The sequence below is a fragment of the Anneissia japonica genome, unplaced genomic scaffold (genome assembly GCF_011630105.1).
Source record: "Anneissia japonica isolate Jap-2015-1 unplaced genomic scaffold, ASM1163010v1 scaffold287960_len3192837_cov198, whole genome shotgun sequence".
Taxonomy (NCBI): domain Eukaryota; kingdom Metazoa; phylum Echinodermata; class Crinoidea; order Comatulida; family Comatulidae; genus Anneissia; species Anneissia japonica.
The window spans coordinates 1,751,306-1,768,766 of record NW_022712725.1 but is presented as its reverse complement, the minus strand read 5'-3'; the positions used below and the strand labels follow the sequence as shown (position 1 = coordinate 1,768,766).

Genomic DNA, 17,461 nt, shown 5'->3' with positions numbered 1-17,461 from the left:
TTAATTAAAATTTAACTTCAATTAAGCTCCTAAGTATATCCTCCTACAATATATTTTAATAATAACTATCTTTGCCGCATATTGTTAATGTTGTTATTATAACTACATGGCCATGTGATAATTATTGTAGTTAATACGTTTAGCAGCGACCTACTATCTTTTCTAGCTTATCTATAGCTCCATTATGTGCGTGCGTTTTAGTCAGTTATGAAAAAAGTGCCTAGGGTTCGATCTGCACGTGTCTACGTAGTATAATGGGTATGACAAAGTGCAGGTATAAACTGTATAACACGGTCTATCACTTTTTCCACCTTATACTATTATAATTATTGTACAGTGATTCACTCCAAATATATTAGATAGGCTAGCTACCATATGTTTCTTTATTTTAAGTGGATTTTTGCGGGGGTAGGTATTCGAGGGAGCTTATTATTTTTATATTTTTGGTATAAAAATTATAAACTACTCAAATAAACGACCCTTCACTTGATGACTTCCCGTCATATAAATGATGTTATTATTTTCATCTGAAAGCCCAGCATATTGAAATGAACAAAACTGACATGTTTTGATAGTAGGCCTATATTATTTAACATTAAGCTATTGATAACGAACGTATTACAAAAGTAGGCCTAAACATTTGTTTACCGATTATATTCTATTTCATTTGTCAATTTGAAGAGGTTATGGGACTCATCGGTTGCGGAACCGTTTTCTAGGTTAGGAGACTTATTTGGTAATTTTTAAAAATGTAATCTTGTTACAACAATTAAGTAGCCACAACCCACTCTGTACCACCACCAATGCTACAGATGATAGGTACTGGTGGAGTGCCCCTTCATTATAATATTATTTTTTTTTTTAATATCAACACAATAATCTTACGTTGGTTAATTTTTTAATAGAGAACGTGAATTTTCTTAGAATGCTGGGGTATTAGTAGAAGAGCCCTGTGGCCCCATTGGTCCTGTTACCCCTGAGAGCACAAATGATCAAGACTCTGCATTTAGGCGTATAGACGTCCCCGCATTATGCGCTCTATAATTAGGTCATTGCTGTTTAGTAGTTATATATATACATATATATATATATATACATATATATATACATATACACACACATACATACACACACATACATACATACATACACACATACATACATACATACATACATACATACACCCATACACACATACATACATACATACATACATACATACAATAAATGAAAATAGGGGTAAAACTTCGGTTACGTCATGAAGTTATTGTACTACTTAAAGTTTCACGCTTTAAGCGATCTTGAGGTACACACTGTTAGGCGCAGATTCTGCTTTATATAAGACTTATGCTGTAAGCTAATGGTCAGGTGCTACAGACCGTGGGAAAATTTCCAATACATTGTTAACTTGTTCTCATGGCGACATTTGGAAACCAGTCCTTTTCTTTTGTTTAACGTTCTGAGCTTTTACTATAATATTTTCCCATAGACATAGATTACATTTCTTTGAGCTGGGTTAGCAAGATAATGACCGTTTTAGTATTGACCAGGATATTTGGTGTTGTGTGCGGTTGTCTTTCAGGTTCCATATGGATTTTGAGAGTTCAATGGAGTTACGTTGAATCTTATTTAGAATTCGCATTCAATTGGGCCTATGTAGTCCTTGACTTCATCTGGTGTGGATACCGTGATTTTATATATTACCCCGCTTGTCAAGCATTTACCGTTGAGTGGGCACTGGTTTTTGATTCGGCAGTTGCATGTGTTTTTGTTGAATTTTTCGTTGAAAGTCTATGCCTGATACAATTATTATTATTATTATTTTTTGTACAGAATCAATTGTTGAACTGCCAAAATCAGAACCGTAAAGAGAGTAACAATGCCACTTTTATTTTTCTAAATGCGACACTCTTCACTTGGCAATACATCCATTCGGTATAAATGATATTAGAAAGATATAAAGACATGTTTAAACCATGGACATATTAATAGGTCCATGTTTAAACGCTATGCATAACATTATATATACAAAATTACCATTGCTTCTGGTATTATTCTCATCAATTTGGCATATCTGTTTTACTCATTGATAGAGTGTTATCAATGGAAGTTGATTTGTCGTCAAAATCACGACCCGTCGCAAACATAATTGTTTTACGCCAAATCTTTAGCACACCACTGCGGAATTCATTCATCTTCGCTCCGTAAATAATCGGGTTAATACACATATTGCTTGTGTAGATAAGCACCGTAATCTCGTGTGCAACAATGGTGCTGTATTCAAAACACCTGCAAATAGTATACACAAGATACATAGTGACGTTAGGAGAAGTAGTAAAAATAAATCCAATAACGACGAAAAACATCGTGTACACCAGGTTTCTTTGTGTGGATACATGATACAATCTTTTATTTGGTTTGTCAGTACCTCCATGGTCACTCACTGCTGCGCTCTGTTTCCGTTCCTTTGCCCTTTTACGGAACACCAGCAAGATCCGACCGTAGCAGTAAGACATAAAACATGCCGGGAAGAAAAAAAAAGCCGTAAAAATGAAAAAGCCTGAAAAAAATTTGAATTCAGGATTTGATTTAGTATACTGACACTCTCCGATTAGATCCTCGTTGATATCGGCGATAATCGCGAGATGAAACGTAATCAAGAAAGAAGTAATGTATGGTACTATGTAAAACAGTCGAGATCTTTGTACAATGTGTCTTTTTCTGTAAGTGATCGGATGCACGACCGCAATGAATCGTTCGAAGGTTATCATCAGAAGATTGTACGTGGACGTTATTACAACAAACCAGAAAATACTACGGCACTTGCAAAAAGCTTTTCCCCAGTTTCCACTCGGTGCGTCTTGATTATAGAATATAAGGAACAGGCAGCAACCAAAGAAATCTACGAACGATTGCTGGACAATTAATCCGTGTAGTAATGACTTTCTATACATTCGTGTGTACATGAACACTCCAGTGACAACAATGTTGAGAACGATTCCAACACCAACGACCACGAATCGCAGAGCTATCAGCCACGTGTTGTCGTGCAGTAAATCCTTTGCTTCGGGCGTAGTTGAAATATTACTTAATGCCTCAGCCATGGTATAATCTGCAAAGGTAAAAAATATATTTCCAAAAAATAATTTTAACCCCAAACCTTCCAATTATGTAGGTGATGAATTCGTTAACTTTAGGTTTGTTATAAATTGAATGGCAGAATAAGATAATAGCTTGGCATAGGCCTAATATCTAGTAGACCCTATAGTATAAACAAATAAAAATTCTTCGTTTTTGACAATTAGTTCTTGACTATAGCTAAAATATCAATCGTATAGGCCTACGTCAATAAAAAATAAATTAAAAACTTACCCTACTTGAATAAGACAAACAATAACATGATTTATAAATCACTTAAGAAAGACCTAAGTTCAATGTACTATGTAACAATCATTGCGTGTGAAGTCGCTCTACAAGTTTCTTTTCATGAACTCAGAATAATAATACAGTACTGATACTAATTATTCCTATTAAAAGTACATTTTCTGAAAATTGCTTTCCTTGGCAAGACATCATAACATTGTTAAAGTTTAAGACATACGGTACAAAAATATTTAGGCCACTCCCTTGCTATTATAACAATATTATAACTTTAAGACAAAAAAAGACATTGAAATAAACGGACTGAAAGAGCATTATTATATGAAACTTCAAGATACATAAAACAAGACATAAAAGTTTTAAAAACCGGTTACACAGCAAAAATAGAAAATCAATGAGAATTTGGAATTATAGGCCTATAAGTGAATGACGTTTGGAAATTAATATTTATACCGTGTTTATTTGATCGTGGTGTTGAAACCGGCTTGCGTTATTCATATTAAATTTAGTGTACAGTGTATGCAAATGATCTTTTTATAATGTAATAATAGACCTATGCACTGGGAGCAACTAAAACAACTTGAACAGTACACATTTAATGAAACTAAGATTTATTTATGGAAAGTTGATAAGAGTCAAAAATTGAAAAAGTCTACTTTGGGCAAATGGAAAATTAATGATATTCTGTTTATAATGAACAAGAATCATATCGATGTAGTATTAAACTATCAATGCAAAGAAATCTTGTGTACACGATCACATATAGAAAAAGAATCATTGTAAAAAGATCTCGAAGCAACAAATCAGGGTCAAAAGTGGAACGTGAAATTTGGATATGGTTTCGTAGTCAGATTTGCGAGAAAAACTTCAGCTACCCGTATTTCTCAACTGTAATTTGTATGGCAAGGAGATTGTGCAACCCTTAATTCGTATTAAGGGAATTTACGCCCAGAAACCGTGTAGTTATCAATAGTTTGGTTATAATAGAAAATATTCATTTTTTTGGTGACGTCACACTCACAATATAGTTAGCTTGCATACGTCATAAGCTAGATTACGTCACCTTTTCCTGGTAAGGCAAACTATCCCGGCGTGCCTTTTTCATGGATAAACAACAGGGTTGCTATTTGGCCTTTTTGACGGCCAGATTCCTCAAATCTGGCCGCATAAAAATTCGCCTGGCCGTAACGTTTGAAAAGTCACGGCCAAAATATATTTGGCCGAATTTTGCCGAATTTTGTGAAAAGTTTACATTTTTTTCAATAGGCCTAATAAAACATAGACTTGTTTTGGATAGGCCTATGTTATTTTGTCAGGGCCGTATAGCCACCGGTACGGCTGTTCAGTTTCAATCTGACAACTTTTTGACAGACCACATTATAAATAGGAGAAAAAGGGCTAAATTCCACCTGTATGTTTAGACTCAACCTACCCTCTCTTTAACATAACTCAGGAACGTTAATTATAGTTTACATTATTTTCTTCTCTTTAGTGTAACATTTGTGACTGATTAAGAAACTAGGATGCATTTTTTCTTCAGTTGAAAGTTAGTGAATAGTGGGCTTACCTTTTATCCAAATCAAGTAGGTCAATTACTACACATAGTGAGCTTTTGCAGAAAATTAAACTAAAGATTCCATACACTTGCCTAGGACATATATTCATTTCTTCACTAAATTACCGTACCAAGCCAAGACAAAAAACATGCCTTTATCTGTATATTTATTAATGATAGTTATAGTATGCAGTATTTTCTATAAATAAATATAACTGTAAATATACCTTTTTTAAGCACTTCTCTTAAATACATGCAAAACGCGGATCCAGAATTTACCATTGCTATTGGGGTCATGAGAAGATAGCTAGCTTGTTTTGTCGCTGGAAGACAAATTTTAGATATGGGGTGGGGGGGGTCTTCGGCTTCTCCTTCGAAAAGTTTTTGTTTTCTAGATGCTTTGAAACACACTTCGTGCATTATGAGACGTCTATTATTGAATATACTCTGAATTCATAGTTTTTCCCTACTTTACTATGGACAATTAATAATTATGATGATGAAGAAGATGATGATGATGAGGATCAGCCGTGCAAGATTAATTAACAGGCCCTTTGATGCGAAGTGTCAAGGGAGGCCCGTAGCCTAAGTTACGGTTGAGAATTTGGAGACATTATCGTCGTCGTCAAATATTCAATGCACACAGTTGGACAATAGATGATTTATGATATCTGTTTTGTACAGAAAGTAATATGAAACCCATAAAATATCAGTTCAGGCATTCATTTATCTTTCTGTGGAAAATATAACATATGAATCATACAAAATAAACAGAATAAAAATAAAATAAAAATATGTAAAAAACATCTACACTAAATAAAAATGGAATATTCACTGCCTGTTGGATCCCAGTTTTAGTACTGCAGGGGTTCAGAAGGCTTTGCAGTATAACCAATCCCAGTAATATCTGATAGATTGCTGATAAAATGTAAAATATTTAAGATTTTATATTCAGTACATTCTCAAATGTTATGTAAATCTCATATATCCCAAAATTACGTTATATTCATGCACCGAAGTAGAAAGTTTAACTTAATAATTTTAATATGTGTTATGTATTTTGTTGAATTAGGTCTACAGTCTAATATAACCACACATAAGGAAGTCCACTCTGTAAATGTTTAGCATAATATTGCACAGAGAATTTCGATTGTTTATCAATATCATTATACACATGTTAGATCCAAATCACGTTTTATGCAAGCACCGACGAGGAAAGATTAAAAATAATAATTTTGATATGTGTTGATATGTCATGTGTTGATTGGTCTTAGTCAATAATATTACAGTTTAATGTCTTAATGTTAATATTAATGGTAATGGTAATGGTGGGATATTTTTAGTGCGCCTTCCACAATAAAATCGTCTCAAGGCGCCGAAAAAAGGTATGACCATGAATTTAAAAAAATTAAATTATATTATATCTTATATTAAAGAGCCTATATTAATCAGAATATTTTTTTTAATTTTATTTATTATAAGTTAAATAGATATAAATAAATGAATAAAGTAAATAAATAAACAAATAGAAAATAAAATAAATAATTAAATAATTGAAAAATTAAGACTTCAAAAACAGGCAGACCAAGAATGGAAAAAACCAAGCAGCAGCATGAAAAATGCGCACTCCTGTACAGTTTAATGCCGGTTTACAATAATATTACAGTTTAATGGTTTAATGGCTCCGGAACCCTGAACACCGACTGGGGCCCTTGGCGGCCCCGCTAGCCCCAATCATCAGTGCTCGCGCTTAAATCGCAACCTGACCACTTCAATTCTCGTGGCTACTGTCCTGTTTGTACAAAAGCTTTGATTCTAACCGTGTACCTTACTTACATTGTTCGTAGGCCTAGTCGTACTCGCACTAAACGCCTAATGTAGCCCCCTCCCTCCCCCACTTTTGGCCAAGTTGACATAAAAGAGTTTATTTAAAAGATTGCAGTTACATTTAATAATTTAAAATGTTCGGATGAAATATATACTTTTTTTTATGAAGTTTATCCTCGTTTAAAACTTTATGAAGACAGTTTATTGCAAGTTTGTACCATATATTAATAAATATAATAAATTATGCAGTGTTCTTTATGTGAAGTGCCATCAAATGCTCGATGTGATCATTCGGGTCCAATGTCAAATCCAATTTCAAGTAAGTGTTGCTGAGACTTCATTCAAGTTACTCGGGGTTAGGTTGTATAGGGAATCATGAAGAACATAGTTCTGATAGCGACATTGATTTATTGTTTTAAGTACCGTATACTGCAACAATAACATTCCGAGGCAAATTTAGAAAGTTTTAGATAAATGTATTTATTAAAGTTTTCATAGGTTTGTTTTAACATCGGCTTGTGTTACCTTACTAATGTAACTTTCATTCTAATTAGGAGAGCCATGAATTTGTCATTGAAAATTCTATAACAGGCCCTTAAAATTATTGCTTTATGGAGCGACTACAGTATGTTATTTAATACATTTAAATAAAATTTAGAAGTCGATCTTAATGTGAATTTAAATAGGCAAACATGCTAGCGACTAATTATAGAACATATTTAATATTATGATATAGCTAGCTGTGCATTTAATTATGGTGATTAATTATAAAAACAGTGAAAGATTTTTCTGTGTATATCATTTTAATTTCTCCAATTTCAAACAAATGGCATTTGATTTTCGTGTAATGTTTGTATTTTAAATAAATATTATGTATCCACTGTTGTCTTATAATCGGATTAAAATCTGGGCGAATTTTGGCCGATATCGAAAACAAGTTTGGCCGAATTTGGCCGTGAGATGACGTGTGTTTGGCCTTGAAGCCTGTCGGCTATCTGGCAACCCTGACAAACACCACTGCTTTGCACACGGATGCCTTGTCCTAGCTAGAGATACAAGAGCCGCATTGTTAGCATTGTATAATACGTACAAGGTACCTCTGCAACTGAATTATTCTTAGTTATTGTTTGTTTTTTTTTAAATTTTATTTTAATTTATTTCTTTCGAAAGTGTACTTTCTATCACATATTATTGCACTGTCAAGTTAGGCCTGGGCCTAGGCCTAGTCTTATTATGTATGCTTCATCGTCATCCGCTACACAGTACAGACGTTTGCTGGGCAACAACGGGATTGAACCTTTCTTCGCAGGTGTTCATGTATTGGCATATTGTTAGCTAACCAGTTGTGTGTATTTCTTTGTGAAAATGAGTACGGCGGCGTACTCTTCACAAAGCATTCCCCTCCTGGAAAGAGGGAACTTCGAAATAATTTTCTCCTTATCTTCGCTAATTAAATTAATCACCGTAATTTAGCTTACACTTATGAATTTAGCTAGCGCTTAAAATGTACAATAATCATTTCACTACCCGACAAACTCCGAACTTTATTCATTTGGCCTATATAATAGTTTCATCTTGCTGTACTATATACTCCAACATCACTGGCGCATGGTAACAACCAACTGATGCAGACCATTTCCGGTCACACATTACTCTCCATAATACAGCACCCCCTAGTTCCGTCGTCACCTCTGGATTGTTTTACATAGTACCATACATTACTTCTTTCTTGATAACATTTCAGCTCGCGATTATTTTAGGTAGTATTTTGTCATTGTGTTTTTGTTTAGTTTTTCTTTTTAAATGTTTAAGTATACCTATAGTTTAGGTTGTTATTATCTTGTATTTTGTGAGATTTTTTAACCCTAGTATTACCTTGGCTAGCTTCTTATTGTATATGGGACAGTGAGAGCTAATCTATTAGGTCACTGTCCATTGTTCTATTCCTACACTGCAGGATAACTTTTTAGTAGATCTGGAAATAATATATTCATTATAGCTAATGAAATAAGCCTAATTAACTTTTGCACATATATATTTTTATATACATATTTTTGTATAACAATTAATTAATATTCTAAATTTGTAAATTACAATAATAATATTTAATACATTTTCTAATATTTTTATCTTCTAGGTAACTAGCTTGACTGTTTAAACAGGGTGGCTCATGATACTAGTTCGGTGTCAACGTTTAATATCGATCTTTTATCATTATTGCGGATAGACAACCAACCCTGGCCTAAGTCTACTTCTATGACAATCGGTGCTTAAAACGGCGTTCTGAATTTAGTAATATGTAGGCCCAGTGTGACAGGTTCTAGTACATATACTACTTGCTCCAGTAATTTTATTTTCTGAATTGTCAGCAGGTTTCCTGCTGCAATGATCCATGCTAGTTGTGTGTCGATTTCTAGAGTCGATTATAGGCGATTTCATAAAGGTATGAATTACATTTGGACATGATGACACTTCACTAAACTTTACCGTAAACTACATCAATAATAACGAATTGGTTATGAGTTATCACAAAAAATCTTGTCTGACTGGGTTATGTAGAACTTGCCTGTTTTGAAACTCTTCTTCATCAAATGGATTTGAATTTGATTTGAGTCACAGAGTTGGCTGGATAACACAATATTAGATGGTATTATCTTTCGCAGCACGTCATCTTTACAAAAGGATTGTACAACACGCGGTGGTGGTGGTGTTTTGCTGGCAATAAAACCAGAGCTGGATCCTAAACGTGATTTGCGCCCCCCCCCCTCCCCCATGGCCGACATTGAATGTGTTTGGGCTAAACTCAGTGTCCAAGATGGAAAATGGCTCTGTGGAGTATACTGCTACCTCTGTCATTCATCTCGAAGAAGTACTCCGCAATTTAAACATCCATCAGTTCAAAAGAATTGTTCTAATGGAGGACTTTAACATCAATTGGTTGGAAGCTGGACACTATCCAGGTAACCAGCTATTCAACAAGGTTCATGAGTTGACTTCACCTCCAGGCCTTCGTCAGAACTAGAATTGCAATCAGTTTGAATCGCAATAATACTTTTATTGACCTTTTATTTACCAATTGCTGTCAACCAGTGTATGATATACATGTTATAGAACCATTCTCAATTTCCGACCACTGCATGATATCCTTAGAGCCTAGAGTCATGGCCCTTCCAATAAGAACAAAATATTTGTATAATAAAACAGATATGGAGCTACTTAACAATAGTGTTGTTAGTGTTGAATCATATGGGATTCAATTTATGACGCATCTAGTAAAAAACGAGATAATTTTAAATCGATATTTATGGATTGTGTGAATGCCGCAATTCAAACCAGACAACAGAAGAGGAAAATAAAACCATGGATTTCTGCAGATGTAAAGTGTCTTGCAACATCAAAGCGTCGACTTTTCAAACGCGCAAGGCGTTTTGACACTATTTAACATTGGAATAGTTACAAGAAGACTTGTAATAAAGTGAACTACTTAATAGATCGGTGTAGTAGTCAATATTTAAACGACCTAATGTCTAATCCTGACAACATGAAGCAGTTCTGGTCTTATGTGAATTCAATCAACTCAGTGTTGCATTTTTACATGCTCTGATCTCATCGTTATTTCAGATTCATGTAATTCTTTATTTTCCTCTTATTTTACTATACCTTCAGTTGAGCAGAATATCAGTTCTCCTATTTTAGATAATCCAACGCTTGAAAATATATATATACTGTATATATGTATTTGTGATAATACATTCTGTTTCATTATATAATACCTTAACCCAATTAATAAATGATGGACGAAAGTTAAACAGGTTGAGTGTTTCAATTTAAAAACTCCGGTTTACAGTATCGAAAGCCGTTTTAAATCTAAGCTTAACATTTCTCCTGACATCTTGTTTGTATCCATGTAGGGACCTTACATCAATAATTCTAATGTTTTCACCACCGAAACGACCCGTTAATAAATTTTCCAATAATATTTTGCAATCTTTTTGTTAACACAAACGCGGCAATTTTTTAGTCCACGTACAGTAGGGTTATGGGTCGCCAGTTATTCAAATTTTCATGATCACCCTTCATATAGATAAGGTTTATAACACCTCTTCGCTGGAAGGACGATATTTTCCCAGTTTCCAATGACATATTAAGGGCTTTACAAAATAAGGAGCCGATCCTTGGCCAGAATAGTTGATAAACTCAACACTAAGGCCATCTGTTCCTGGCGCTTTGTTTTTCTTCATACAATTTATAGCAATTTCACACCCGTTTAAATGTAGCTCTTCTTCACATGACCCTTTTCAAGATTTGTATTTTTTTTTTTTTTTTTTTTTTTTATCTAAATATTTTTTAACATTTTTTTTTCACTTGGACATTGGGTAAGCTTTTTCTTGCCATTATTTTTTCGAGTCCTAAAAAATACTTCGTGTTTGTTTCTCCTTTTTCTACCCATTTTGTTCTTGAACGAATTTGAATTCTCCTAGCCTCATGCATATATTTTTTCTAGTTGTTTTCGTATTCAGTTCAGGTTCTGTCTCATGCTTATCCAATTTACAATTCATCAAGCTAACGTTTAATTGATTGATTTCTTTTTTAGTTTTTCTTTTTTACTTTTTATATTTATTTTTTATTTTACCAAATTCCATTGCGTACTCCTTAATTTTGACTTTTATCATTTCCCATTTGTCACTGGGGTTGAGGAAATGTAGTTTCTGTTCACTTTCCTCGATGATCTCGGTAACTTTATTGGCACAGTTTGTAACAAATAAAAAAAGAAGAATTTAATTTCCATAAACCTGGACCAAGTGATTCCTCAAATTGAGTTATTTTAATATATACAGCTTGATGGTCCGTGAAGACAGCGGGTCTAATATCGCATGAAGCAACGTTTCCTGCTTCGTAGCGAACCAGTAATCAAGCCTCTTGTGAATAAGTTGACTGATTTTCTACGCCATGTGAATTGGATTTTGTCTTTGTTTATAACCTTCCAACTATTAGATAATTTAAATATATTCATAAAACTTGTAACTGTGTATGCAGAATTATGTCGTATCGTTTTGCTACCCTTTTGGTCACATATTGCATTTTGCATACAATTATATCCTCATCCATGACAATACATATGCCAGAATGATTTTTTTTTTACTTTGTTAAATTCTGTGTTTGATTCTTTGATCTCATTTGTTTTTTTTTTAACTTGTTTGTTGCGAACTTTGTTATGATTTGCACTTCATGTAATTAATTTTGGGTAATCTACAGATTGGGGGGAGGGGGTGGGAGGAGCCGATGTTTCAATTTGTTTTACATTTCATCATGTATCTTTTATTTTATTCTATTTATTTTGCTGTAAAGAATCTTGTAACCGATAAAATGTATACCTTTCTCAAACTGTGTCATTACTACTTTGTTCGATAATTACACTGCTTACCGCATATTTGAATTTGATTCTTTTTAAAAAAAAATTTTTTACATCGTTAAGCTTATTGTTTAATTTTACATTTATATTAATTTGTTAATTAAGTTAATTAAGTTGGGGTTTTTTAATCTCTTTATCTTTAATTTTCTTGTAAGATCGTTTTACATTTTGTTCATTTTATGTATATTGTATGGACGCACCACCTTGCTAGGTGTGTGCCACTGATCTAAAAGTGAGTTCCAATAAATACTGAAATACTGAGTATCACAGAAAGTTTTAATATGTGTTTGTAGGTTCCTAAAAAATGTACTTCGTGCCTTACAATCGTTAGGGACGTAAACCTTAACTATTAATTATGAAATACCAATCATTCAATTTCATTCCTAATTTATCTGTAAATTTGTTGGCTATTTATTGGGTTTGTTTAAGTTTAGTTTTGGCTTTCTTGCTCACTCTTTGTCCACGCTGTCTATTCAATCTCACTGCCCTATATCACTAGCCTGTTTGTAAACATACTTGCATGTCTTCTCACTTTATTATACTATCTGGCTTTCAGGGGCGGATCCAGGACTTGAAAGAGGGGGGTTCATTTTCCCATAAACCCAAAAATGAAAGGGGGGTGGGTCCTCCCCCGGGAAAATTTTGATTTCTAGATGGCCGGAAATGAGCTTTCCCGACTTCTGAAGTATCTTTTAACGACCTTTAATTTCCTCAAAATTCAAGGTTTTACCCCTAGAAAATAAATCAAAAATATAGTCAATATATTATTAGGCCTATATCATACCAAGTCCCACGCATCTGGCGTGAACCTCACGCTTTTTGAACAAACCTCAAGCACTCAAGCCTCTCCTATAAAATCTCACGCTCCACTAATCTGAAGCTTTATTTGATTAAACCCAAACTTTTTATCGAAATACTATAAGCCTTCGCAATTCTATACTTTATCAGGCCCAGATCATCGAAAATTCTATCGTTCCTGTTATAGCTACACATTTTTAAGGTTTAATTTCAGCACTAGAGATATTCAGAGTGAGAGCATCTAAACCCAAAATTGTTCGGGACCCTTGGACGGGCCCTCGACTCACGTCAATTGGGTTTATTTCCTGTTAAATCTCAAGCCTCTAGCTACCTCCAACTTGGCATGTATTCTATATTCAAACATTATTGAGTAGTTGGATACGTATATAGTCTTTCTTCCATAGATCGATGAACTGATAGGCATGAAGAACACACTTTCGTAGGCTACATACATTATTACGACGTCGAGTCAAAACAGTGCTTTTAACTGTATTTAATTGAATGCTAGTTGGGCTAAGCCTATTTTGTCCGATCTGCCAACCAATGCCTAGGTAGGTTACAAAGTTACCAACCTGAAATATTGAAACGCGTGATTTGAAACGCGGGCCGGCGGCCAGCAGAGCCCCCGCCGGGGTCCAGGGTTTCGGGGGGGGGGGCAATATCCCCTGGGCGTTCTGACTGAGCATTTTTAAGCTGCTTTTAGGGAGTGTTTATTAACAATATCAGGTACATAAACAAAAATATTTTTAATAAAGCCACGTACAAATCGAGTTTCAATGTATGTTTAATTTGAGCACCCGAAATATGTGCACAAACATTCTTTACTCAAACAAACAAAAAATAAATAGGCTGCTGTGGTGAGCCTTTCCTAACATTCGACACTCTTTCTACCCCTCCTGTTATACTCCTACACCCCTGATTCTTAATTTATTTGTTTAAAGGGCCAACATTTATTTTGAGTTGGGCTCACGGGCCAAAAGATAATATCTGAGTACCGGTCATTAAGGAAGTCGTTATAATGTTTTTGGTAATTTCAAATTCTACTTTTTGTTACAATATATGGTAACACATTATGTAACTTTAAGCAAAGAAGACGTACATGATTATCAATATTCTGTTCACATCCTAGTTGGTGGAAACAATAAGAAATTGCATTCGGTATATGATAAACGTTAGTAACATAAATATTAAAAATATATGTAATACGCATACTTTATAAAACATAAATTGACCTAATTTTCTGATAGATTAACAAATTAAATAACATTTATTTTATTTATATATATTTATTTGTTACCATCAACCGTAACACATAATTTGAAATAAAAGTAGCAGGGGTGGCGTCAGTGGGGGCCAGAGACAACCGACGAGGGGGGAGGGGAGTTCCCGTCGGGGAGAAAATTTTTTATGTATTTTCTACATATTAGTAGACTCTAAAATCGATTAAATAAGCCTTTGAAACCCATAAATTATTAAATTTGCGGGGGCTTCGTCCCTTGGACCACTTTCGGAACCTTTTAATCGAAGCTCGATCACGCCCACATTGCTTTCATCGGGGAAATCTGACCCTCGTCGGAGGCATCGACCCCCGTCGGGGACCTCAGCCCCCCCCCCCCCCCCCCCCCCCCACCACCACGTCGGGCAAATCCTGGTGTCACCTCTGAAAAGTAGGCGTATTGTAGAAGGGAATCACTAATGGGATTGACCTCAAAAGTACTACTTGCCGGAGTGGTTTTTTGTGGATGCAGAGAAATATGGGTAGGCCTATATAGAACGACTAGAAAATAGGTGTAATATCGAAATTCCAAAAGAGGAAACATGTTTTAAAGATATCCTGTTTTCTTATGTAAAACTGTATTTAAACTTTCAAAAAGTTTCTTCAATGTGTGTTTAGGCTTCATCGATACTGTATTGCGAATGCATCAATAGTCAATTATTCAATTGATTGAATAATGCTTTTGTATCATCGGCACACCTTTTTAGTGTAACCTTACAACGACTAGACGATAATTAATTAATTAATTAATATAATATAGAGAAAACACAAAATAAAAAAATTAAAAAATGTTCTCTCTCTTATAAAGTATAATGAAAATAACCTGATGGGAAAAAAAGAACAATGCATCGAAAAAAAATGGGGAGGGGGGAATAGACTGGGGAATAACTCTCTAGGTAGAAAAAAAATCCGTGGGGAAAATTAGCAGGTGGCTCAGGTGACAAGTAACCACCGTAATCTTCTTGGATCTTCCTTTCGAGTGAATTATACTGTAGTCTTGCAGCCCAGGTACCAGTTCAAATCGCGACGACGGGAAACCACTAACCCGTAAAAATCACATACACTATTATCTTTGGAAATGCCCAGTCCCTGTGTAATAAACTTGATCAATTGGAAGCATGTATGGCAGTACAAGATTTTAGAGAGTCTAGTCTACTGTGCTTCACGGAAACGTGGTTTAAAGATAAGCATACCAATGCAAGTGTTAGTATTGATGGGTTCTCATGCCAACGTGGAGATAGAGATTTGGAGGCTCTAGGGAAGTATGGAGGCGGAGGTGTCTGCGCATACATAAATCAACGTTGGTGTAAAAATATCAAGGTTGTTGAAAAACATTGTTGTAAAGACGTTGAATTTATTGTGCTAGCATTACGACCTTTTTACTTGCCTAGAGAGATACCACAGATCTTTGTGACAGTTGCATATATACAACAAGAAGGCAGTCGCATAGACGCGGGAAAAAAATTGCAGAGAGGATGAGACTACTTGAGAGTGAGTCACCAGATGCGCTGAAGTTGGTGTTAGGCGACTTCAATCACTGCAAGTTGAAAAAATCATTACCTCACTGGCATCAATACGTGAATGTCCACACAAGGAAAGATACAATATTGGATGAATGCTACGGGAACTTACCAGATGCTTACCTGTCGAAAGCAAGAAATGGAATCGGGAAATCTGATCACCATCTTATCCAGTTACTGCCGAAGTATAAACAGAAATTAAGAAAACATAAAATTATTACTAAACCTATTAAAATGTGGTCGGAGGATGCTATTAGCAAACTTAGGGATTGTTTTGAAAGAACTGACTGGGAGATAATTAAGAACAGTTCACTTGATGATACAGTAGAACGATGTTCTGCATATATAAAGTTTTGTGAAGATTCCATTGTACCAACTAAAAATGTTAAAATATATGCAAATAATAAACCATGGGTTTCTAAGGAGTTAAGATTATTAATGAGAGAAAAATATTCGAAGTTTAGAAAGGGCGAATTTGAGGCTAGTAAACATCTCCAGCGGGAAGTGAAACGTGTAATTAGGAGAGATAAGCGTAATTACGCAAAACACATAGAAGAAAAATTTGAGTCTGGGGACATTACAAATGTGTGGAAAGGAATGAATAATGTAACTGGAAACTTTAAAATTGCATCAAATGTTGAAGATACTGATATTACGGCGAATGATTTAAATTCTTTTTATGTTAGGTTCGATAAGTGGGATTTTTAGGAGTTTCGAAACATTCAGAAGGAAAGACTCACAGGTTCAATAACAGAAGAAAATAATATTTCAATTAACATAAGTGATGTTGAGAAGGCATTTAGAAATGTTAAGTCTAAGAAAGCAGCAGGGCCTGATCTTATTTCAGGAAAAGTTTTGAAGACATGATATTTTCAATTAAAGTTTATTTTTCATTTTTTATTTCAATGGTCAGTCGATTTGTGTCGAGTACCCAAACTTTGGAAGTCTGCCATTATCAAACCGATACCAAAACATGATAAACCTAACATCTGTAATGACTATAGGCCAGTGGCATTAACTGCAATTCCAATGAAATGCTTGGAAAAAATCATAAAAAATGCATTAAATTGTCAGACAAATAATGTGATTGATAGTTATCAATTTGCTTATCGGGAAAAAAAGGGGAGTAGTTGATGCAGTTATGACGCTCACGCAAAGGGTGTATGCTCATCTCGAATATCCTAATAACTATGCTAGAATATTATTTTTAGATTTCTCGGCAGCATTTAATACCATTCAGCCCCATCTACTTACTGAGAAGCTAATAAATATAGGAATAAACCCACGACTTAACCTCTGGATCTCGGATTTCTTATATGAAAGAACACAGATTGTTAAATTCAGGGGTAGTGTATCTGAGTCGTTGACTTGTAGCACGGGGGCACCACAGGGGAGTGGTTTGTCGCCCTGGCTCTTTTCGGTATACTCTTCTGATTTTTGTAGTAATATCGATCCAAGTAAATCATTTAATATTAAGTTTGCTGATGATACCTGCCTGATTGGTTTGATTTCAAAAAATGACACATCCTTGTTTTATGACTATGTTGAATCTTTTATTGTTTGGTGTAAGGAGAATTTTCTTGAACTAAATGCAAAGAAGACTAAGGAAGTTATTGTCGATTTCAGAAGAAAAAATAAAACTAATCATGAAAATATTGTAATCGATAATGAGAGGGTGGAAATTGTTGAAA

The 17,461-nt window shown here is 34.6% G+C and overlaps 1 protein-coding gene across 1 annotated transcript in view; it reads right to left on the bottom strand.

Annotated features, from left to right (window-relative positions):
- Nucleotides 1-1,245: 1,245 nt before the first annotated feature.
- Nucleotides 1,246-17,461, bottom strand: part of LOC117108113 (free fatty acid receptor 3-like) — an 18,809-nt gene continuing 2,593 nt past the window's right edge. Inside the window, exon 2 of the mRNA XM_033250057.1 lies at nt 1,246-3,112. Within this exon, the coding sequence (XP_033105948.1) occupies nt 2,061-3,104 (1,044 nt within the window). The 5' untranslated portion in view covers nt 3,105-3,112 and the 3' untranslated portion in view covers nt 1,246-2,060. The remainder of the gene's footprint in view (nt 3,113-17,461) is intronic.